Below are 23552 nucleotides of genomic sequence, written 5' to 3' on the forward strand. Positions count from 1 at the left end.
AATTGAATAAAGTGCCTATCACGTCATGCAATAAATAACTTGAATGAATGAATCATCATCAGGAAATAGGCAAGAATGCACAGTCATCAAATATAAGTGTACCCAACCCCTTACAGATCTTTTTAAAGTTATAGATATTGAGACTTCTTTATGGTTTATAAAACATAGGTGACGTCAGAAGAAAGCAAGAAAGAAATGCTTAAGGGGTTGGGTATCTGGGAAAGAGGTGCCATAATTAAGAGAATCCACCATTTGGGGTTCTACCTAGTTCTGTACATATTTGATTTCTCCTTGAGCTCCTGGAGGGGAGGAAAAACCTGTGGATTTCTGTACCCCTCGATACCGACCAGAATACTGCCCGGAAGGTAGTGGCCGATCAATTGCTATTTGATGAATGAAAGAAGCAAGCAGGGAATTAGGGAGGAGTGTAAGAATGAACGAAGTGATTCGGGTAACCTGCAGTTCCTCCCCGGGGCAGGAGGCGGCATCAGCGTTACATCACTCCGGCCTCCAGCAGTTCTTGGTCCCTCCGGCTGACCGTCCAACGCTGGATCCCGAGGCTAGTGCGAAAATTAGCCAATAGAAAACCGTCTTAGTTGGCGAGTCCGGCAGAGGTATCCAATGAGCGCGGCGGATCTAGGTAAGGGGCGGTGCGACGGGGAGGGGTAGAAGGGAGCGGTTAGAGGTGGGAGTTGGCGCCGTGGACCGGGCGGGGGCCGCGGGGCTGCGATGCGGACGGGGCAGCGGCGGTGACCGGAGTTGCCGCCCGAAATGAACTCGCTGGAGCAGGCGGAAGGTAAGGCGGGTCACCCAGGATGGTCCTGGGGCTCCTCCCGGTAGCCGGCGGGGTTCGGGGGTGGGGGCGGCGTCGCGGAGACCCCCCTCTCGGACAGCGGAGGCCGTGGAGGATGGAGTGATGCGGCCCGGAGCTTCTTGGGGGTGCTCAGGGGCCGGCGAGGTGGCCCCACGCCGGGGGCGGCGCGTCAGCTCTCTCCTCCCCCGCGCCCCCTCTCTGGCCACCCCGGCCACCCCGGCCTGGACCGCGGAGCTCCTGCAGGGCTGTACTTTTATTTCCTATTCATTGGCGAACGCTTGCCCCTCGCAGGTTACGGGGTGCTGACTCGTTTTCATTCCATACCCGATAACCCAGCGAGCTGAGAGCTGAATCCCTCGTCGGCTCCGTGGTTTCCGGTAACTTTCGGGGTTAGGAAGTGCTTCGAGGTCTGAAGGTTTAAAAACACCAGCGTGGAAGTGAAACCCCACCTCTTTTTCAGAGCAAGCTCCTCGGGCGCCCCGGTCTCAGAGCAAGGTGTAGGCGCTTTGATGGTGCCACCCAGATCACCTTGCAACCCTTGCAGAGGGATCAGGATAAAGGCTAGCGTCTTTACACACGCACACGTTACAAGTGTCAATAAGTCTAGTAAAGAAATAGACTTAGAAGGCGCAACCGGATAATGGCAGTCCTCGAAGGTTTGGGTGGTGTTCTAGTAGAAAGTTCTTGGTTCCAAGAGAATTAGAACTCGACTTCTTTTTAATTCTTTGATTTGCAGCCTTCCGCCGTTGGGTTTTGGTGCCCGTTGAAGCTGCTGATTTTCCACCTACCAGTTTTTGAAGCTTCTAAAAGTGAACCAGCCAATTTCCTCAACGTGAAATTGGAAATCTAATGTTTTTGTCACGTGGTTAAAACTGTTACAGTAAACGAACAGCGCAGGGATACATATAAGTTGGTGTGTGAGATCTGAAGCACTTAGTCTTTCTAAAATTTCCTTTTGATGGATTCAAAAATAGTTGGAGTGGCTAATTAGAGAACCAAAATCTTTTTACCTAGATCTCAAGGCTTTCGAGAGGAGACTTACTGAATATATTCATTGTTTGCAACCTGCCACTGGACGTTGGAGAAGTAAGTTCCTCAATGTTTTGTATGGGAGGATAAAGTGATAGTTGATCTTTTATCCCTTAGAAGGACTGATTTGCTTTTACATAAAACTTCTGATTAACAAATGCTTGCTTTACTAATTCATAAGATTTTTCTTTAAACAATTTTAAACTTTATTTAACATCACAATGCATTACAAAGAAATATTTAAGAAAAGGAACATTATAACTGGCTACTCTAAAAGAACACCATATATTTTATGGATGAATTTTAATTTTTCCATAAAAATACATACACTTTAATTTGTTATAAAAGATACTATCACTATTTAGATAAGAACACAAGTAATACGAATTTTATTACCCTTTTTAACAGTTTTACAGTTTGCCTACAAAGTATTGAAATAAATTTTAAGAAAAGGCAGCTGGGTACAGTGGAGTGAATTTGTAATCCCAGCTACCACCAAGGCTGGGACAAGAGAACTCAAGAGTTCAAGGCCAGCTGAGCAATATCATGAGAACCTATCTAAAAATGAAAAGGGCTGGGGATATAGCTCAGTGGTAGACTGTTCCTGGGTTCAATCCCCAGCACTCAAAAAAAAAAAAAAAAATGCTTGATGGAGTGGCACACACCTGTAATCCTAGCAGCTCAAGAGGCCTAGGCAGGAGGATCAAAAGTTTGAGGCCAACCTCAGCAACTTAGCAAGCTTGTCTCAAAATAAAATGAAAAGGACTGGGAATGTAGCCCAGTGGTAGTGCACCCCAGTTTCAATCCCCAGTAGTAGAAAAAGAAAAACTACATTTTGGCTGGAACTTATAACTTAGTGGTAGAGTATGTGCTTAGTTTGTGCCAGGCTTTTGGTTCAGTCCCCAGCATCAAAAAATTTAAAATCATAATATTTAGTGTGTATCTGCCAACATTATTAAATTTCTTAGTTGAATTTTACTGCATAATTGCACTGCTTTGGAGCCTGACCCAGACAAGCAATTCACATTATTACTATCTATTCATAAATATCAGTGCTGCAAAATGTTATTTGAATGAATTATAGTCACTGCCCCATTTAAAAATACTATGTAGGAAATATGGACAAATACATAAGTGAAGAGATATCAAACAAAAAGCTTTGCTAACTTGTGTTAGGACCAGTTCTTTTTTTCAGTGGGGTCTCATGTTATCCAGGCTGGTCTCAACTTCTGGGCTCAAGTGATCCTCTTGTCCCTGCCTGTCTAATAACTGAATGTGCCACCATGCTGGCTGTGGACCAGTCTTAATTCATTAAGTTCTAAGTTTTCAAATTCTGTATAAGACCATGGGACATAATGAGCTAATGTCTTGGATGTTCATGATTGAAATTTAATTCCTGCTAGAAGAAAGTACAGTAGCACACATTGAGATCATACATTTTTTTTTTAATATTTATTTTTTAGTTATAGGTGGACACAATATCTTGATTTTATGTGTATGTGGTGCTGGGGATCGAACCCAGTGCCTCACACATGGTAGGCAAGCACTCTGCCTCTGAGCCACAGCCCCAGCCCGGTCATACATTTTTTATGGTGGTACTGGGGATGGAACCCAGGGCCTCAAGCCTGCTAGGCAAGTACTCTACCTCTGAGCTATATCCGCACCCCAAAAACACAATTCATTTCTAACTGTACCTTAGTTTGCAGGACCAAAAGAGAAATGTTGAAGTTAAGGGTTTTCCCCCCCACATCAGAATTTTTTGTGAAATTTTTATTAGATCTATTTGTGAAGTTTTAATCATATACTTCAATTCTGGTTGGTCAGAATCCTGAAGTAATGATTTTATCATATTCTCTGGTTTAACTAGGAATTGCTCCCCCCCAAAATTTGTTTCACTGTTATTTGAGAATCTTTTAAAATGCATATGATGCTGCTGTTTTATAAAATGATACAATGAACACACTTTACTCTTCCTCTGACATGTGTCTCAGTGCTGAAATATAAATGACATCAGCTTGGTTAATGCACCAATCAAATAAAAAGCATGTATATGAGATTCTTTCTGGTATTTTAATTTTGGTTTTACTTCATTTGAAGAAAATTGGATGATATTGTATATTTGTTTCTGGAAATACAGAATTATAAGAAATTGAGTTTAATTAGAATAAATAAAAAAATAAAATATCCACATTTAAAAAAAGAAATTGAAATTTCTTTTAGCTCAGAACATAAATTTGAAATTTTGATTTTGTTATTAAATTAATTTTTTTCTGTGATTTAACTCTTCCAACTCTGGAAGAAATAAGGTTTTAGTATTTTTTTTTTGATCTGCATATTTGAAAGTTTTATGTATCCTAACTGAAAGACATGCAGCTGTCCTCACCTTCAGAATATAAACTAGCTCTTCATGCCCATTTACAGTTCTTTAGTGACTTAAGTTTTATTTCTGATCTATTTAGAATTTCTAAAATAAGTCTAGCTTAGTAGGAAAAAATAAACCTTTTACAAGCTCTAAACTAGCTGTAATTTCTATGCTCACTTTCCTTTAAGTCCTTATGGGAAATCTGATATTGATTGGTCTGCTCCACACTGACTCCATACTTCTAACACTGACCTTTGTTAATTCAACAGCAGGCAGTTGTCTGCAGGGCAGCACCCCTTAAACAGAATTCTCAGTGCATTCAAAAAGGAGTCTTTGTTTGGCTTGTTTACATTAAAAAATGAGAAGTTTTTGGTTGTTTATCAGATCTGCAAAATCAACACAAAGCACAGTGAAAGTTATATAACAGAATCTTATATTAAAGTTTCGCCATCTGGATTCTTGGTTTTAATTTCATTAATGTTCATTCTCATAAATTTTAACTAATAAGGAAGTTGTTATCAATTACTGAGGTTCAGAATATTTAAGAGAATTCTCAAGGTCTTGTGGCAATTCTCCTGATTCTTTAATCCAATCAAGGAATTTTCCATTTAATGAAGTGCTACATTCCTTGACTGTCATTTATTAGGAACTGGTGGTTGTAGTGTCATGTATTAAGGGTACATTTGCTTACTAATTTCGTGTTTATCTTTCATCAGTGCTGCTTATAGTGGTATCTGTCTGTACAGCTACTGGTGCCTGGAACTGGTTAATAGATCCTGAGACACAAAAGGTAGAAGTTTCGTTTTAAAATCTTTAGTAGATTAAATGAGATATAGTAGTTCTTTGTTAATTGTAAAGTATTATTAATATGCTACCTGTAACTACTACTAATGATATTAATCATTCTATTAAAATATGCCCTACATTAATTTGCTTAAGGAAAACTTTGACTGTTGTGAATTATTTTTACAAGGGAAAAGGCCTAAGAAATGTTACTCCATTTATGTTATTTCTCAATTCACTGCTGAGTTTGTGAACAGATTTTCCATTTTTTTACATCTCATTTTTGTTTATTTCAGTGTGAACATCTCTATCCTGCTTTGTTTATTTAGTGTCATCAGTGCCAACTTTTATAAATTATATTTTTTTCTGAGTTATCTCTGTTAATACCTTTCTTCATCCCATAAAGCTTTTGGGGTGATTTTATAGGAAACATGACAAAATAGCAAACTAAGTGTGATTAAAAACCCGATTAGCGGGACTGGGGCTATAGCTCAGCAGTAGAGTGCTTGCCTAGAATTTGTGAGACCCTGGCTTCAATCCTCAGCACCACATACAAATGAATAAATGGAATAAAGGTATTTAAAAAAAAACCAAAAAACAAAAAACAGACCAGGAGGTCAAAACCAGGAAGGAAACCAGGTTATTGGTATATAGGCTATGTAACCCCATACAATTACCAGAATTGAGTTATCAATTAATCTGAGTTGCATAATCAGTGAAGTCACAGGTTAATTCTACGCTTTTCGTTGTCTGTGAGGAGAACACATGTATCAGTCCTTGAGCTAGCAAAGTTTTTCTTTCTCAGCATTTATCTGTAAAAAATTTCCTGCCTGGAGTTTAATATAGGAAATGCCAAGAAATCTCCCATTGGGCACTGTGCGAGAACATTTCTACACCAAATGCAATAAAAGATTTCATAATGTTATTTCTTGAAGCATTCTTTGATGAAAGCTGATAAAATGTTTCTCAAATTTCTGCCTCTTTCTACTGTATTGTGCCTTAATTTCAAACTTTGGCTTTTTTATTAGAGAAGCAGTAGTCTTCAATTTTTCATGAACTTTTTCCCCCAGTGCAGTTTTTATTTAGATAATAACAATGTTATAATTTTCACAAATCTTAAAAATCCCTTTCCCCTCTTTAAAATTTTTAATTTATTTTTATTTTTCTAATTGTAGATGGATGTAATACCTTTATTTTATTTATTTATTTTTATGTGGTGCTGAGGATTGAACCCATTGCTTCATATATGCTAGGCAAGCATTCTACCACTGAGCTACACCCTCCCCCCTTAAACTCTAATTAGAACACTACTTCTTGTAATTTTATTTATAAGCTTTTAGGTTATACAAGAGAAAAACATAGAGTAAGGCTTTTTGTTATCAGTTTAAGTGGAATTTCAGGTGGCCAGGGTTTATTTAGCATGTAGTCTCCCTGACTGTTCACCAAAGGGGAGATATAAAAGGATAAGGAAGTAAGGGAAGTTGGTGATGGAGTTTTATGTTAATAGAGGGGTTTTATGGCAGACAGGAAACTCTCCTGTGTGTTCATTTGTAAAATTCTGATCTCAAGGCTGCGTTTGGTACTCATCTTTAGGGCGAGAGTAGAAAGAGGCTGGCAAGAAGATTGAAAAAGATCTATCTTGGGAAATGAGTCTGACTTCTAATTGGGAAAAATATAAGCTGATTTCAGCTAGTTGAGATCTTAATAAAACACAGAATTAAATGTAATTTGAAATAGAACCAAAACTATGTAGTTAATATAATTTTCTAAATTAGGTGAGAATATAACCATTAGCCTTAGGGTTGGCTCTTTTTATTTCAGTATTTAATAACCCCAGACCTGACAAGAGTCTTAACCAGCAGTTGTGACTTAAGCAGGAGTTGCAAACACAGAAGCCATATGCTAGCTGGAAGAGACTGTGAGAGAAGGGATGTAGCAGATGCCTGGTCAAAGGGGACAGCTGCTGTTTGGAGGCAGTTGATTGTTAATATGGAGGAAAAGAGGCTAAAACTGACTGACATAATTAAAATTAAAAAGTAAAGCATTATATCTGCTAATTGTGCAGACCACACAGCTGGCTTACAGGAATCAAAACTGTCCTCAGAGGTTTTTAGGAAAACACTCCTCTGGAATATTAGCCTCTCGTTAGGATCTCATCTTTTTGGGGTGCTTCTTCTGTCCTGATATATTCAGCTTTTCATCTCTTTATTTGGCAGATTTTTTTTAAATAATGCCTTGCTGAACCATCTACCTGGTGCTTTTCTTTGTTTTGAAATATGCACGTGTGTTTACTTCTCTGTCTTAAAAATAGGACACATCTTCCTGTGTTCATGTAAGACTACACAACCAGTGAAACTTCACATTATGTATAACCACAAGAATGGGGTTCTGATTAGAATAAGTTACACTCCGTGTATGTTATGTCATATATACTCTACTGCTATGTATATTTAAAAAGAACAAATAAAAAAATAGGACACATCTGAAGTGGAGTAGGGATGTGCTTAGCTTGAATTTATTAGTCCCATCTAGTTAACTGATCCAATTTGATTTCTCCTAGATTCTCTTAAATGCTTGTTCTCTCTCTGTTCAGCCTGTTTTATTCCCCAGTCATGTGTTTTAGATGCCCTCTCTTATTCTATTCGTAGGTCCTAAACTCTTGTCCCTCTGCATATCTTAGAATTTTGTGTTGTCCCGTTTTCTGCCATCATCTGAGATTATATTCAGATCTAAAAAAAGTCTTTTCTTTCTCTTGAATTCTAGTTTTATTCAGATAGCCATGAATCATTTTTTCTCTGCTTGAATATTCTGTAACCATTAAAAATCTCAGTAGTTTCAAAACCAAACTCATTTTTTGCTTGGAGGAAGAATGGTGTTGCTGAAGCTGAGCCCATAAGGGTTTGTGTGTAGGAGTTAGCCACATAGGGAAGGTAACGTGTGGGGAAGTGTGGCAGGGGTTAGAGACTTGACCAGGACCAGATTGTGAATGTCAGAGCTGGCCCACTCTTAAGGAAACTTTTACAGGAAAAGTAGCTAGATCACATTTAACTACAGGCCTCATCTTCATTCACTGAACACAGAATTTAGTAAATATTTGTAATAGGCTTGTTTTTTGATTATAGGAATGAATTTGTAATGGTTCAAGTATTTGAAATGAATAGACTGGATATTGCTGTATTGTCTTGCTATATTGAGGCTATATGTGTATCTTATGCACATCATTTTCAGTTTTACAGAGTAGCAATAAAGATAACTAGGACTATTGGAAGTCATCAAATTCTTGTACTTTAGATAATAAAAATACTACATTTATTTCTGTACATGTGGGGAGGTTGCAATCAATATCTTAAGATTTTAACATTTTTATATTTCACACTTTTCTTTTACAGGTGTCCTTCTTCACATCATTATGGAATCATCCATTTTTTACAATTAGCTGTATCACTCTAATAGGCTTGTTCTTTGCTGGAATACACAAGAGAGTAGTTGCACCGTCAATGTATCCTTTACCACCAATTGACTTTATTCTCTGAACAAAACTAAAGCATTTTCTCGGTTATCTAGGTGCTTATTAGAAACTTATTTTTAAATGAGAAATTTTCCTTTGACCACATTTCTTCAGTATAGCAGCTCGATGTCGAACAGTATTAGCAGAGTACAATATGTCTTGTGATGATGTAAGTATTCTTTTTGTTAGAAAATTGTAGAACTACATGAAAGAACTCAAGTGTTTAGCTTTAGAAAAACAGACATTTTATTAATAATAAATTATTTGTGAAATTAATAGAATGTCTCTTATAGTGTTGATTCTAAGAAACAGTTTTCTACATTTTAATATCTCTACAATTGAGGTACATGTAATAATAGTATCAATTAAATTGGCAGAGTTGACAGTTTAATCATTATTAATGGCATGCAGTCATGATATGTCCTAAAATTGAAGCCATCTTAGATTCAATAAAATATGACAAATATTGGCCCCAAATAGCTCAAAACATATTGGTTTATATCTTGTGGTATTCAGTATCTTTGTAAAATAAGGCATACATTAATTTGTGGGCTATAGATAGATGGCCTGCTGTGTTTTAAACAATAGATCGAGGACCAGTGCATTACAAGTGTCTCATGGTTTTGATTGTTACCTTCTATTTGCTTGTTTTATTTATAAAAGTATTTTTTACCTCCATTTAAAAAATTAAATAATACTGTTCATTATATAAAATTAGAATAAAAACTCAAAAGAAGCATGAGGGGGCTGGGAATGTAACTCAGCAGTAGAGCATTTGCCTAGCATGTGTGAGGCCTTGAGTTCCATTCCCAGCACCACAAAAAGGGAAAAAACGGCAATAAGGCAAGAAAACAGCTGGATCAATAGAGAAGAATAAAGACTGAACTCACATTTGTTTTTTAGAATTAGAGGATAAAAGATAGTATTTCAAAGTAAGAGAAAGAATTGGCTCTTCATTTGGAATAAAATGAATTTAGCTCTCCCCTTGCATCAATAAAAAAACTAAATTCCATATAGATTAAAGTCTTAAATATGTTTAAAAAGACATTGATAACTGGTCACAATGTCACATGCCTGTAATCCCAGCTACTCCAGAGACTGAGACAGGAAGATTACTTGAGCCTAGGAATTTGGGGCCATCCTTGGCAGCATGAGACTAGACATTTTTATCAGGGAAATGCAAAATGAAATAGTTCCATTTGCTTTACCTGTCTTATTGGCAAAAGTTAAATACCTTGATAACTCTATTACTAATGGTAAAATGGATGTACCCATATATTGCTGTGTTGGGAATTTAAATTGGTTCAGCCAATTTGGAGAGCAGCTTTTCATTATTGTTATAAATTGTAATGTGCAGGCTTAGGCTTCCAGATGTATCCATTCTACCCACCAGTGGTGGGGAACCATTGCACTTGGAAAGAAGGAAGCAAATACAAGGTTGTTAACTGTACATCTTTTGCAGTACTGAAAAAATGGAAACAATCTTTGTTTCTTAACAAGGGAGTGGTAAAATTGACTGTGATGTAGCCATGTCTTAGAAAATAAATAAATCTAAGGGAGATTTCCAAAACAGAATGTTAGGCATAAAAAGCAAATTACCAAACAATATGTATAGTATGATACCATTTTTTAAAGTTTTAATTATGGAAATGTTCCAATATAATTAAAGAGAAGAGTATAATGAGCTTCCATGTACCTAGTGTCAGTAATCAACTCAAAGCCATTCCTATTTTATATGTTCCTTTGCCTACATTCTTCTCCTGATTATTTTGAAACAAATCCCAAGTGATACATTTCACCTGTAAATATTTTCATATATGAGACATGAAATTTTTATTTATATTTGTATATATAAACCCATGCTGGAATTAGTTTCTGGAGAGAATTAGAATTTGAGTTAGGTAGAAAGTATGGCCTTAGCATATCTGTATTGATTTATTTATATATATATAATGGGATTGCGTTAATATCTTACGATTAAAAATAGATTTAAAATAGGCTAACCCTGTGGATAAATAAATAGTGGTATGTGCATGCAGTGGAACTCAGTATTTAAAAGGGACAAATTGTGAAACATGAATTAACATGGATGAAACTCAGAAATACATTGAAAGAAGCAGATACAAAAGAAGACATGCGATCCAGTTTATTCACAGATCAAATACGGGCCAAGCTGAAAGTGGTTATGGCCCTGTGGAGTAGGGAATGGACACCATTGGCTGGAATAGGGCACAGAGGATTTTTCTGGGTGGTAATGTTCCATAGCTTGCTCAGAGTGGTGACTACATGAACATCATGTTTATCAAACTCAAAACTACAAGATTCTTTTCTGCTTTTTGTTTTGTTTTGCTTTGGTCATTGTTGGTTGTTTGGGTGTGTGTTCACTCTGAGCCTAAAACCTAGTGCCACACGAGCTGGGCAAATGCTGTACCACTGAGCTATACCCTCAGCCCTTTACACATTTTCTTGCATCAAAATTATGCCTCAGTAAAACAGTGGAAAAAGTATTCTAAGATATCAAGAAATTACCAAAAACTAAATGATCAAAATTTAAGTGAAAGAATCAAGAGGTAAACAAAATCCATACAGTTTAAATAACACATTTAAACTGAAGATAAAAATAATTAAAACCACCTGAAATTTCACCAGCAAAGATAACCACCATGTTTTATATTCTCATTGACTTGGGGAGCGGGAGTGCTGGGGGCTCCTGATTGAACTCTAGAGTCTTATGCATGTGAGTAACCACCCTCCACTGAGCTAAATCCCCAAGCCCTCTTATTGACTTATAAAAGGAATATGGTCTAGATTTTTCAAATTTGCTTCTTTCACCACCAGTTATTGGGCAATAATCACATGCAGGTCCTGTATCTCATTTTTGGTCTTGATTTTTTTTATTTGCATATTGTCCCTTTTTTTTTTTTTTTTTTAAAGAAAGAGTGTGAGAGAGAGAGAGAGAAAATTTTTTTTTTTTTTAATATTTATTCTTTAGTACTTGGCGGACACAACATCTTTGTTTGTACGTGGTGCTGAGGATCGAACCCGGTCCGCACGCATGCCAGGCGGGCGCGCCACCACTTGAGCCACATCCCCAGCCCATATTGTCCCATTTTTATGAATCATAATTTAATTCCCCATTGAACATACAGTTGTTTCCTTTCTTTCCATACTATGTGTGTTTGTATTCTATGATGGAACTTAAGCTCCATGATGATAAGGGGACTTGGTCTAGTTCATTACTAGATCCCAGCACTTCACACAGGGCCTGGCACATAGTAGGTGTTTGATGAGTATTGAATAAATGCATTGTTAATAGTACGTATATCTGTGCACTTGAATCTAGTTTCCGTAAGATAAATTCCCAGAATTGTTTGGATTATGTAACATGCACTTAACTATTATTATTTTTATTGATTTTTTTTTTGTAAACTTGACTCAGCTTACACAGTTTTACCAGCATACTGAATAAAACAATGGGAAAAGTATTTATTTATGAAATTTCAAACATAATTAAAGAGCAGTGTGTAAATGTTCATTGTTCTAAACCATTTACTTTTTTTTGTGAGGAACTTTTTTTTTTTTTTAAGTTGGAAAGGAGAAATGGTTTTTGTGTCAGACTTTGGTAAGAAGTATAAATTGTACCAGTTTGGCATTTTATCAAGTGGATTGATTGGCTGGGTAACCAGTGGGCAGGGTCTTCAAATAAAGATGTATATGTGTGGTTTTATTTTTTATGTTTCTGATGCTGGAAATTGAACCCAGAGCTTTGTGCATGCTAAACATGATTTCTTCCCTTGAGTTACACCCCCAACTTTGTGCATGTGTGTTAAAGTAATAATTCAGTCCACAAAAAGGAAACTTTGAAGACAAAACTGTTAATTGTTTAGTATTGACTAAGTATAGAGAAGTATTTCTATTTTTAAGTATTTCTGATTTCCTGCAAATGTCCTTTAAAGCTTATAAATAAACGGTGGTATGTTAATAGAACTATACTGAAAAAAAATATTTTTCTTTTTTACAGACAGGAAAACTAATTTTGAAACCTAGGCCTCACGTTCAATGACAATCTGCACTCATTGTTATAGGACCTAAAACAGTCTTTTCTTCAAATAAGTGATACAGCAAAAAGCCATAAAGGATTCCTTTTGCAGTTGGATATGTGAAGGTTATAGAACAACTGACAAGAAGTGTGCAATATATACCCAAATTATCCTGATGATGGTGATGACTCAAGTTATCAGTGCTTTGGTACCTTTGATTACCTGTGTTCAGTATTAGTGTCACTTTAGTACTTCAGCACCTGCGAAGATTTTTGCAGATGAAGTATGTATGTATGTTACTAAGTTAAACTTAGAAACAGAACCTCATTCAGTTTTTATAATGTATTTTTGCAAACTACTGTAAATAGCAAATCAATGCCAATGTTAAAGAGGAAAATGTTGTGTGGACTTTGTTCTCCTGCACCAGTGTTTTCAGGAACATCTGCTTGCCATCCCCACAGCTCTTCAAAACCAGCTATTATGTGTGCCTTTCATTCGTGACTCCTCTTTTAATTGTACTGCAGGAAAAACATTGGATTCCGCTTAGACTGAGGAAAACTCATCTCCATTATGTTGTAAGAAATTATAGATGTTTTTGACAATTTTTGCTAAACCAGATACTGACCTCTCACAACTATTGTCATGTTTTTCAGTTCACTGTTTTCATTTAATGCTAAATATACTTTGTATTTTTTTAAGAATTTTAAGAACACCCAAAGTCTTCTGAATGTACAATTTTAGTTATAAATTATGTATTGTTTGGGGATTTGATGGTCGTTGCTTTAGATAATTGGATTGAATGCTGTGGTGGATATACTGTTACACTAGTACTATACAGGTGTGACTGAGTGTCCTGCTCCATTCCCAGGATAACATAGGAGCGGTGCCACAAACTAGAGTCTACAATTCTCACTGTTTAGAGAGCGTTAATGACATACTGTGTATGCATAACAGCCACATGTACTATAATAACCCTTAAAATTAAACTATTGGGATTGCTGTAAATATTTTAAAGTACTGGAGGTGCCTTTTACCTGTTTAATAGAAGATTTTGGAAGTTTAAATTATTTCATGAGCAATCTTTTAAATTTCATTTAACATAAAGCTGAAATTTCAATAATAAGACCAAAACTTTTTAACAAGGCTGCCATTTAACATAAATGTATTCATCTTGGCTTTCACATGTAAAAAATTTATTCTTCGAACTGCAGCAATAAAACCCTCTACTCCTAAGAAGTCTTAGAGGGTATTCTATATATTATGCTTTGTTTTATTTTCTGTAAATTTTGTAGGTAAATATGTGCATAAAAATAAATACTTTATATATAACTAGTGATTAGACTTTTTTCTTTGCTTTATTGTAAGTATGTAACTCTGAAAAAAAAAATATTTTAAACATACTGTCTGTATCAGATAAAGGCCAATTCCAAATGAGATAATTTACCTTAACTCTGTATCCAGTAGAGCAAATTTGAAGCATTAATTGTAGGTACCTAATTTATTAGGTTATTGTTACCTTTAATATGTCTTATTAATCATAACCTAGTAACATTTGGCTTTTAATCAGAAAGTGCAGGTTTTCTCATGTTGCTTTTTACAAACTTAAATTCCAGTTTCCTCCAAGACTATAAAGCTGAAGAGGGATTATAGGTCCTTAAATTGTTTTTGGAGTTATGAACTCTTGAATATTTAATAAAAATCTTGACTCTTCTCCCCTAGAAAAATATGCCTGTATGCATTTGCATGCACTTGAAAGGTATATCCTGATGCCAGACTACTTGGAGTCCATTGGCTCAAAAAAAAAAAAAAAAAAATTCTGTTACCCTTCCAGAGAGTTTCTTCACTTTATTTCTACCAGAACATCTCATTTCCCCAAAAAAATTTTGCTCCAGATGAAATGACTCAAGGATCCTTGCCTCATGTGTTTCTCAACACCACCTCCATCCTCTCCTCTCTCCTTCCACACTGTTGGGAGAGTTACAGTTGAACAGTTCTCTAATTTTACAAGTAGGGAAAGCAGTCTCAGACTTGTGATGACCTTACTCTGGGTTCCCAGGATTTAAAGATAGCCAAGTCAGACATGGTGGTATTCATATGTAATCCCAGTGATTTGGGAGGCTGAGGCAAGAGGATCACAAGTTCCAGGCCAGCCTCAGCAACTTAGTGAGGCCCTGTTTCAAAATAAAAACAAAAAGGCTGGGGATATGCACAGTGGTTTAGCACCCCCAGTTTCAATTCCTAACATCAAAACTCAAATCTCTGACTTACAAATTTAAGAGTCTTTATAATATGGTTAAGAGTGTAGTCCTATAGGTCAGACTGGGTTTTGAATTAGGTTTGCTGCTTGCTAGTTTTCTAACAAGTCAAATTATGCAACCTTAGTTTCTTCATTTATTAAATGGCCATAATACCAATATCCTAGATAAAGGAAGATGGATATATAGGATGTAGGTCTAATGCCAGTCTTTATATATATATATATTTATTTATTTATTTATTTATTTATTTATTTATTTTTTAGTTGCACTTGGGACACAATGCCTTTATTTCACTTATTTATTTTTATGTGGTGCTCAGGATCGAACCCAGGGTCCCGCACTGAGGCAAGCACTCTACCTCTGAGCCACAACTCCAGCCCTAATGCCAGTCTTTCAAAGTTTATTCTAAGTATTGAAGTCTTCATTCATGTAAAACACTTAAAGCTGTGTGGCTGAGGGTCCGTTCTCTGTAAGATTAGTTGTCATACCAAATCATCAAAGTAAAAAAATTAAAAAATCATTGTTGTAACTTTGCAACATTTTAATTGTGATGACCAACATTTTTAAATGTGCTTTAAAAATCTTGATGGAATGCTTTACACTTTCCACAGAACAGAAACTAAAAATAGTCTGTTATACAATTAGTCACAAATATGGTCCTGGGGATTTTTTGCCAACATATGTGAGCATTGTCTAAAACGTTTTCTGTAGCAGCTAGGCCCTGCCACACTGTGCTTGGCTCAGTTTACAAATGTGCTCTAACTTCGAGCTTCACTGTCACTTCTGTGGTTCCCCTCTCCTGCTAGGCTTGTTTTCTGGCAGTAATTAAAATCTGTCACTTCCACGGCTCCTGCACCTGCCCACCAGAGCCACTTTGGTTTCATAGTTTGACAAAGTATTGACCTCTTCCACCATAAGGACCAGAGCTCTCCCTCCAGTTACCTTCAGTTTAAGGTTGATTGTTGTAACTGCCAAAATCACTGTAGGGTCCACCACCTCCAAACTGCTTCTGTCCACTGCCACCATATCCGGCCCACCATGGTTGACTTCAAAGCCAGCACTGAAGTTTCTTCTATTACCAAAATTGTCATTGTCTCTAAAGCCGTCTCTATGACCATCACCAAAGTTTTCAGAACCACTTTGACCTCTTTGGCCACACAAAGCACTAGCCATCTCTTGCTTGGCAGGGCTCTCCTCACTTCCTAGTTGGGACCCAGGCTCCACAGTATATTTTTGAGTGACAATAATCTAACAGCGTACTCATCCAAGTTCCACTGCCACAGTCTGTCATGATTTTAATCACTTCTATTTTCCCAAATTGTTCAATATAAGCTTTGTAGGTGATGTTCTCCAGTGCCATCTTAATGCCACCAACAAAGATTGTTTTCACAGTTAAGTAGTCCCTGGTTTTTGAGGGTCTTTGGTTCCACACTCTTCCATCTGTTAGGCCTTATGTTCATACTGCATCCATCCCCTCCACAGTGGCAGGGGTGACAGACCCACAGTCCCAGGAGCACTTAGTGTTCAGACCCCTCATTACCATGTAGCCGCAGAGTGTTCTCCACTGCTCAGAATGGCTTCTCAGACTGATCAGTCGTTTGAAAGTTCAACCCTCCAATAAAGAGCTTCCACAGCTGTTCCTGCTCTGGAGGAGACTTGACAGACCCAATGGCACCGCAAAGGGGGACTTCAACAATGCTTCCTTTGTGGCATCCTTGGGCAGGAAGCTCTGCTTATGTTTTGAACTAAGCAGATTCTTGAATAGTGGATTAAATGAATATTTGGCCTCTAATGAAGAAGAAACTAAAGTGGCATCTTGGGGTTCAGGTAACCTCACTGAAAGCAATCAAGCTGGTGACTACCTGACAATGCTGCTTTTTGAGGGTTTTTGCTCCCTTAGAACTAGCCTCTTAGATGGTATTTTGCAGACTAAGCTTCCTCTGTGACAAAGGCTCGGCCTTCGTCAGCTGAGTTTAAACACTCTTTGTCCTGTTGAAACAGAAATTTCTTGTTTCCCCTCAGAATCCAAACTCTGTTTATCCTTCTATAAGGTAAGTACATTTTCTGTCTTCCCTCTCCTTTTCCTCCCCCATTAAAAACAGGAAATCCACCTTGTCTGCTTCATCATGGAGCACAAACATTTTTAAAATGGATGTTTCGGGTACAACTGATGTTTGCTGTGTAAGTTTGTGTCAGAGGCAAAAAAGAAGAGGATCTTTGTTACTAAGTTTGGGGTTGGTTTGGTTTTGTGGCACTGGGGATTGAGCCCAGGAGTGCTTTATCACTGAGCTACACCCCTAACCCTTTTGTTTTTTGAGACAGGGTCTGGGTAAGCTGCCAAGGCTGGCCTCCAACCTGTGATCCTCCTGGTCACACCAAGTGATGACCTCTTCCCCTTAGGGATCCCTCACGTTCTAAAACACTCCTGGGGGCCCTGTCATTGTGTGCCTGGCCTGCCCGTATCCTTGCTGTTTCATTGAAGACTTGTTATCATTCATGGTGAATCCAGATGTTGGACATGGTTTCTGTCTGCCCAGCTCCTTTTGAGTGGCCTCACTAGGTTTGGGCGATGCCAGCAGTCAGTCCAGCCTCCCGGTGACAAACAGAAAACTCCCCCAGCACCCTGCATCTGGGGCACAGGCATGTTGCTGGGCACTCAGTGATGTTCAGGGATGGTGCCATCACTTTCCTCCTCAAACCAGTTGTATGGCAAGGCTTTGGACTATTTTTTTCTGAGCCAATCTTTTTGTTTTTGAGCCAATCTTTCTGGACTCCAAAATTCTAAGGTACCCAATATGTTTTAAATAATCTGTTTAATCAGGCAAAGATTTCTGTTCACCTGATTGCTGGAGTATTGCAACAGAAGCAGTGTTCCAAGGAACATACTTTTTTATTTTAATATTTTTATTGGAGCTTTATAGTTATATGTAGTAGTTGAGTTCATCCCAACAAACTCATACATCATGGAATTCAATTTCAGTTCATGATGTCCCCTTTCCCCTTCCATCCTTCCTCCCCTCTCCCATTTTCTTTCCTCTGCTCCACTAGGCTCAAGGGTCACACTTTGAGGAGCCCTGATCTGTATGCAAACTAGGAAGCTGCTTCCAGACAGCCCAGCGCTAGCTGACAGGTAAGAGGGTGTAGGGATGTGTGTGGCGGAGCCCCCCAGCTTAGCACTGACTTGGATTACAGTCCTGGTTTCCTCCATCAAACACTTGGACCAGTGACTTGTTCTCTCCAAACCCTACTTTCTTCACTTAGGTCTATTAATAACTATCTTTCGGAATCATCTTAAGGGATAAATTAAGTAGTATATGTAAGAAATATAATTTTCCATTTTTTAAATTACAAATTTTTATCTTGAGTCCCTATTCTAAGTTCTTGTCATATATGTATCTTCTATGGTTTGAAGAAGTGTTCCCCAAGACCCCTGTATTGAAGGCATGATCTCAGCCCATGGTGCATGAGGGGTGGTAGAGCCTTTAAGATACACAGCCTAGTGGGGGTTCTCCCAGACATCAGGAGCATGCCCTTGATGCAGGTACTAGAACCCCAACCCCTCCTTCACATCCTGCCCATGAGGTAAGTAGCATTTTATTCCGCTACACACTCCTTGTCATGATGTGCTGCCTCGCCACAGGTCCTAAAGCAACTGACACCTACAAAACTGTGTTAAAATAAACCTGTCTTCTGTTTAAGTATATTAGCTCAGGTGTTTTGTTATAGTAACAGAAATCAGATTATCACGGTGTCTTTAACACCCAGGAGTACCTGGCATGTGGGAAATGCTCAGTTACTGTCAGTTGAATGAATAAACCTTACTTTGGTATTTAAACTGTGTTTGTATATAAATACCCTACATCATAAAATTTTATTATATCATGCTGTTCATATAGTTTTGGGGGTTCTTTTTGAGTAGATGGGGATTTAACCTAGGGCCTGTATATGCTAGACAGGCACATTACCACTGAGCTACATCCTCAGCCCTTTTTCTTTTCTTTTTTTTAAAGAGAGAGAGAATTTTTTAAAATTTTATTTTTTTAGTTTTCAGTGGATACAACATCTTTGTTTTATTTTTATGTGGTGCTGAGGATCGAACCCAGCGTCCCACGCATGCCAGGCGAGCGAGCTACCGCTTGAGCCACATCCCCAGCCCAGCCCTTTTTATTTTGAGACAGGGTCTAAGTTTCCCAGGCTGGCCCTGAACTTGTGATCCTCCTGTCTCAGTTTCGCAAGTAACTGGGATTATAGGCAAGAGCCACTGCACCTGGCTTGGTATGTGTGTGAATGTGGGGGCGGGTTCTTGAAAGGTTTGTAGTTTAAATAAGAGTAGGAAAAATAAAATAAATCTACTATAAGTTTGGTCAGTAAATCAGAACAGAAATATATCCTTGCTAGGAGTTGATCTTTAAATTTTAAATTTCCTAAAATTATGTATTAATATCAGACCTTTTTTTCCCCTGTTCTACCATGAACACCATTTTAAAAATCAAGCCACAAAGTGTTATGGAAATTTTTGAACACATGTAAAAGTAGAGAAGATAGTATAATGGGCCCCCCAACTATTATAGCAAGTCTTATTTCTTATATATACCCTATTTTTACTTATTTCCTCAATCCCACAAAGGATTAATTTGAAACATCCCACACATCATTTCATCTAGAAATATTTCAGGAAATGTTTCCAAAAGACAAAGACTTTTTTAGCAAATCACAATAACTGTATCATACACACACAAAAAAACCCCAATAATTTTATACCTTCAAATATTCAGCTCAACCTTCCCCAACTATCTCATAAATCTGTCTTTCTCTGTCTATGCTGAGGTTCAAAACCAGATCTTTGCACATACTAAGCACATACTGTACCACTGAGTTATACTCCCAACTGTAAATATCTCTTTTCCTTTTGATTTTTGAATTAAGATCCAGATAAAGGAAACTCAAATAGTAACAGTTTGGGGGAAACACAACCTAGGAGCTAGGTTTTTGAAATCTCTGTATCTGTTAACATTTGTGCATAAGGAACACTTTCCAATATGTAATGTCCAGTGATTTCTGCCAGGGGCTCTACAGCAAACCAGCACTCCCGTGGTGTGAACTTCAGCACTGCCTCTTCATGTACTAATAGCCACACAGGAAATGGGGAATCCGACACATAAGCCACAGTGAAAGTCCAGGGCAAGTGCCACGTAGCATCTTTAGATAGCACCCAGTCCAGGGGATGTGGCTCAGTGGTGGAGTGCCCGAGTTCAGTCCCACTTGGAAAAAAAAGCAAAAAAAAACAAAAAACTGGAGAGCACTCAGTCCAATAAGAGTGACTCAGGGGCTGGGGTTGTGGCTCAGTGGTAGAGCCCTTGACTAACGTGTGAGGCACTGGGTTTGATTCTCAGCACCACATATAAATAAATAAGATAAAGGTTCATCAACAACTAAAAAAAATTATATATATATATATATATATATACACACACACACACACACACACACACACACACACATGTGTATATGTGTGTGTGTGTGTTAGAGAGAGAGAGAGAGAGACTCAGGAGGGAGACCGCCAGGAAGACCTTGGAATAGATATGTTTGAAAGTATGGAACATACTATTGATAGATAAAGATGTTTAGACATTTGGGGGAAATGACATTGATGGGAAAACAGGATAATGAAAAAAATCAGTTATTATCTTCAGGAAAAATGAAGGATTGTGCAGGAAAGGAGTGTGGTTTGGTGGACTTCTTAGTTCAAAAGTGAGTAATACTTGCATTACCCTTCTAATTTAAACAGTGACAATCTAATCAAGAACCCCCAGGTGTAGTGGTGTGCACCCATAATTCCAGCTCCTTAGGAGGCCAAGGCAAGAAGACTGCTCATGCCCAGGAATTGGGCACCAGCCTGGGTATCGCAAGGACACCCTGTCTCAAAAAACAATCAATCAACAACCCACACAAACAAAATAACATTCATGTTGAAATAAGCAAAAATGAGATATGTTTTAAAAAGGGAGAATCTGTACACAAACTCTGAATTGTGACTGTGTAGGTAAATTCTGTCTTTGTCATTGACAAATCATGTACTCTTAGGAAAATCAGTTAGCTTCTGAACCTCAGTCCCCTCACATCTGAAGTGGGGACATTAACGTTGCAGGGGATTGTCAAAGCTCTTAGAGCAGTGTCTGACACAGTGAGGGATGCCTGCTCTCAAGAGGGAGAGGGGAGACCTTTATAATTATCAATGAATCTGGAGAACCAGTCAAAGCAGGGATAGATTCTGTGAGCTTTTCTTTAATCAGCTTTGGGGCTGGGGTGTAACTCCGAGGTAGAGCACTAGCCTACTATGTGCAAGCTCTGGGTTTAATCCCAGCACAAAATACACACAAAACAATCAACTTTATTTAGGTTAATTTATATATAATAAAATGCACCCAGTGTAATTGTACAGTTTGATGAATTTTAATAAATGTTGTGCCCATGTAACAATCACCATAAGCAAGATACAGAACATTTCTGTTACCTTGAAAGACTCCTTTGTCAAGTTCTGTCCCCTAACCCCTGGTCCCAGGCAACTTCTGCCCTGCTTCTGACTCTATAGATTACATTAGTCTTTTCTAGAGTTCCATGTAAATGAAATTATAGTATAATTATATAATACCATAATCTTTTTGGTCTTCTTTTTCTCAACATGTTTTTCGAGATTTTTATCTATGTAAATACATGTTAGTAACTTGTTCCTATTTATTTAAAAAATTTACTTATTTACCTATTGATGGACATGTGGGCTATTTTCAATTTGGGGCTATTATTAATAAAGCTTTTGTGAATTGTCTTGTACAAATCTATGTGGATACATTCACCTTTCTTGGGATTATCTTGGAGTGGAATTGCTGGGTCATAGGCTAAGTATATGTAGTTTTTATTTTTTATTTTTTGGTATAAGGAATGGAACCCTGGGCCTCTTGTAGGCTAGGCAAGTGCTCTACCACCAAACCACATCCTCAGCCTGCATATTAGCTTTATCAGAAACTGCAAAACTGTTTCCTAAAACAATTGTGCCATTTTACATCCCCATCATCCATCAATGTTTGAGAATTCCAGTTGCTACACACCAGCCAAGATGTGCAAAGGATCAAATCCAGTGCCTAACAAGTGCTAGGAAAATGTTCTGCCACTGAGCTACAGCCCCGGCCCCCTACACGCACATCTTTGATCACAATTCTTGGACAACTCCAAAAGAGAGAGACGCAGAGGACATGAAATACATGGAGGGCCCATGCTTGATATATCTAATGGAACAGCAGGGAGGGTAAGGACAACAGGCCAGGTCCAATGGGATGGCCATCTTTTTTTTTTTTTTTTTTAATGTCTCCCTTCCCTCCCACAACAAGTCCCTACAGTTGTTGTAAATAGATCTGAGACTGTATACCGGGAAAGTGGAAATGATCCATGTCAGAGGGAGCAGTGGAAGTTTTCTGAGCTCTCCAGTTCCCCAGGCTTAGGAAAAGAATGGTCCAAATGTGGTTCTGGGAAGGCTGAAGAGGCTTCTGTGGCTGGAGATGAGGTGTTGGCCCTACATAGCAGGGTGCTGTGGCCACCTGGATTCTGCAGCTACAAAAGGGACTGTCAGGTTTTTAGGTGCAGAGCATGTTCTGCAGAGCAGGTCACATTACAAACATGTGAAGAGGGAGAAATAGAAGTCCAAGGTAGTATTTAGCTTTCTTTATTTCCTGATTGAACCCAGCCAGGGACACTCTACTACTGAGCTACATCGAAGCCTTTTTTTTTTTAATTTTTTTATTTTAATACAGGGTCTTGCTAAGTTGCCCAAGCTGGCCTGGAACTTGCCATCCTCCTGCCTCAGCCTTCCAAGTACCTGGGATTGCAGTGGTGCACCACCATACCAGGCACCAGTTATGGTTTCTGAACAGTTTTTTTTTTTTTTTTCTTGCTTATCCCCACAGAGAAAAGCAGGAATTTGGATTTATCTCATCAAAATTCTTATCATTTTACTCCATCTAGATATCCTGATTTATGTAGTCTCCATTCATTCAAGAAGTTGTATGCCAATTTTGTGCCAGACCCTGGGCTAGTGTTGGAAATACAGTGATGTGTGGAAACTGTTCATTTTGTCCTCACAGGATGGTGTTAAGCTGGTAACTGTACAGCTACACAAAGAAACTGTGTTTCACGACTGTAATCTTGACCTGTGCTTTGTAACAAAGGAACAAGGTATAAACTGTTTCAAGAGGGACCTGGGTGTGGGGCTATAGCTCAGTTGGTAGAGTGCTCCCCTTGCATGCACAAGGCCCTGGGTTCAATCCCCAGCACCAAAAAAAAAAAAAAAAAAAAAGATCTATCCCTGACCACAGAATCAGTGGAGGTGCCTATAGCCATTGAAAGATTTTTTAAGCAAGGGAGTGAAAATAAAGTGAAAGTGGAGGGATATTTTGAAAATGTCACACAACTGCTCTGTGGATAGCGGGTGGGCAGGATGGAAATGGAGAGACAAATGAAGACAGTAACTTGGACTAGGAAGACGCAGAATCTGTGGCCAGATAAGAGAGAGATTTAGGGAAAAAAAATACTTTCAACATAAATTGGTAGCGCCAAAGTTCCTTATATTTAAAGAAGATCTTTGCTAGGCCTGTGTTTCTGTATGGGAACTGCATCTCTGGAATTATTTTCTAAAATATGTTTTGGAAATATGTTATTTCCCTTGGTAGACACTCAACTCCTGGAGGATAGGATTACCGCGAGACGG

General features: G+C 38.1%; 1 protein-coding gene across 1 annotated transcript; it reads left to right on the forward strand.

Annotated features, from left to right (window-relative positions):
* The first annotated feature begins 677 nt into the window (after positions 1-677).
* Cnep1r1 (CTD nuclear envelope phosphatase 1 regulatory subunit 1) lies at positions 678-13875 on the forward strand. Its single transcript, XM_076838283.2, has 6 exons — positions 678-796; positions 1829-1900; positions 4922-4995; positions 8378-8487; positions 8611-8665; positions 12518-13875. The coding sequence occupies exons 1-6, from the start codon at positions 772-774 to the stop codon at positions 12557-12559; spliced, it is 378 nt and encodes a 125-aa protein (XP_076694398.1). The 5' UTR covers positions 678-771; the 3' UTR covers positions 12560-13875.
* The last annotated feature ends 9677 nt before the right edge of the window (positions 13876-23552 follow it).

This window comes from Callospermophilus lateralis, chromosome 18, assembly GCF_048772815.1.
Source record: "Callospermophilus lateralis isolate mCalLat2 chromosome 18, mCalLat2.hap1, whole genome shotgun sequence".
NCBI lineage: Eukaryota > Metazoa > Chordata > Mammalia > Rodentia > Sciuridae > Callospermophilus > Callospermophilus lateralis.

Excerpts from the sequence above, each read along its gene's own strand:
- Cnep1r1 (XM_076838283.2), top strand. The coding sequence starts at position 772 with ATGAACTCGCTGGAGCAGGCGGAAG. Across the intron at positions 1,901-4,921 it reads TGCCACTGGACGTTGGAGAA|TGCTGCTTATAGTGGTATCT; the intron begins GTAAGTTCCTCA and ends ATCTTTCATCAG. Across the intron at positions 4,996-8,377 it reads TAGATCCTGAGACACAAAAG|GTGTCCTTCTTCACATCATT; the intron begins GTAGAAGTTTCG and ends TTTCTTTTACAG.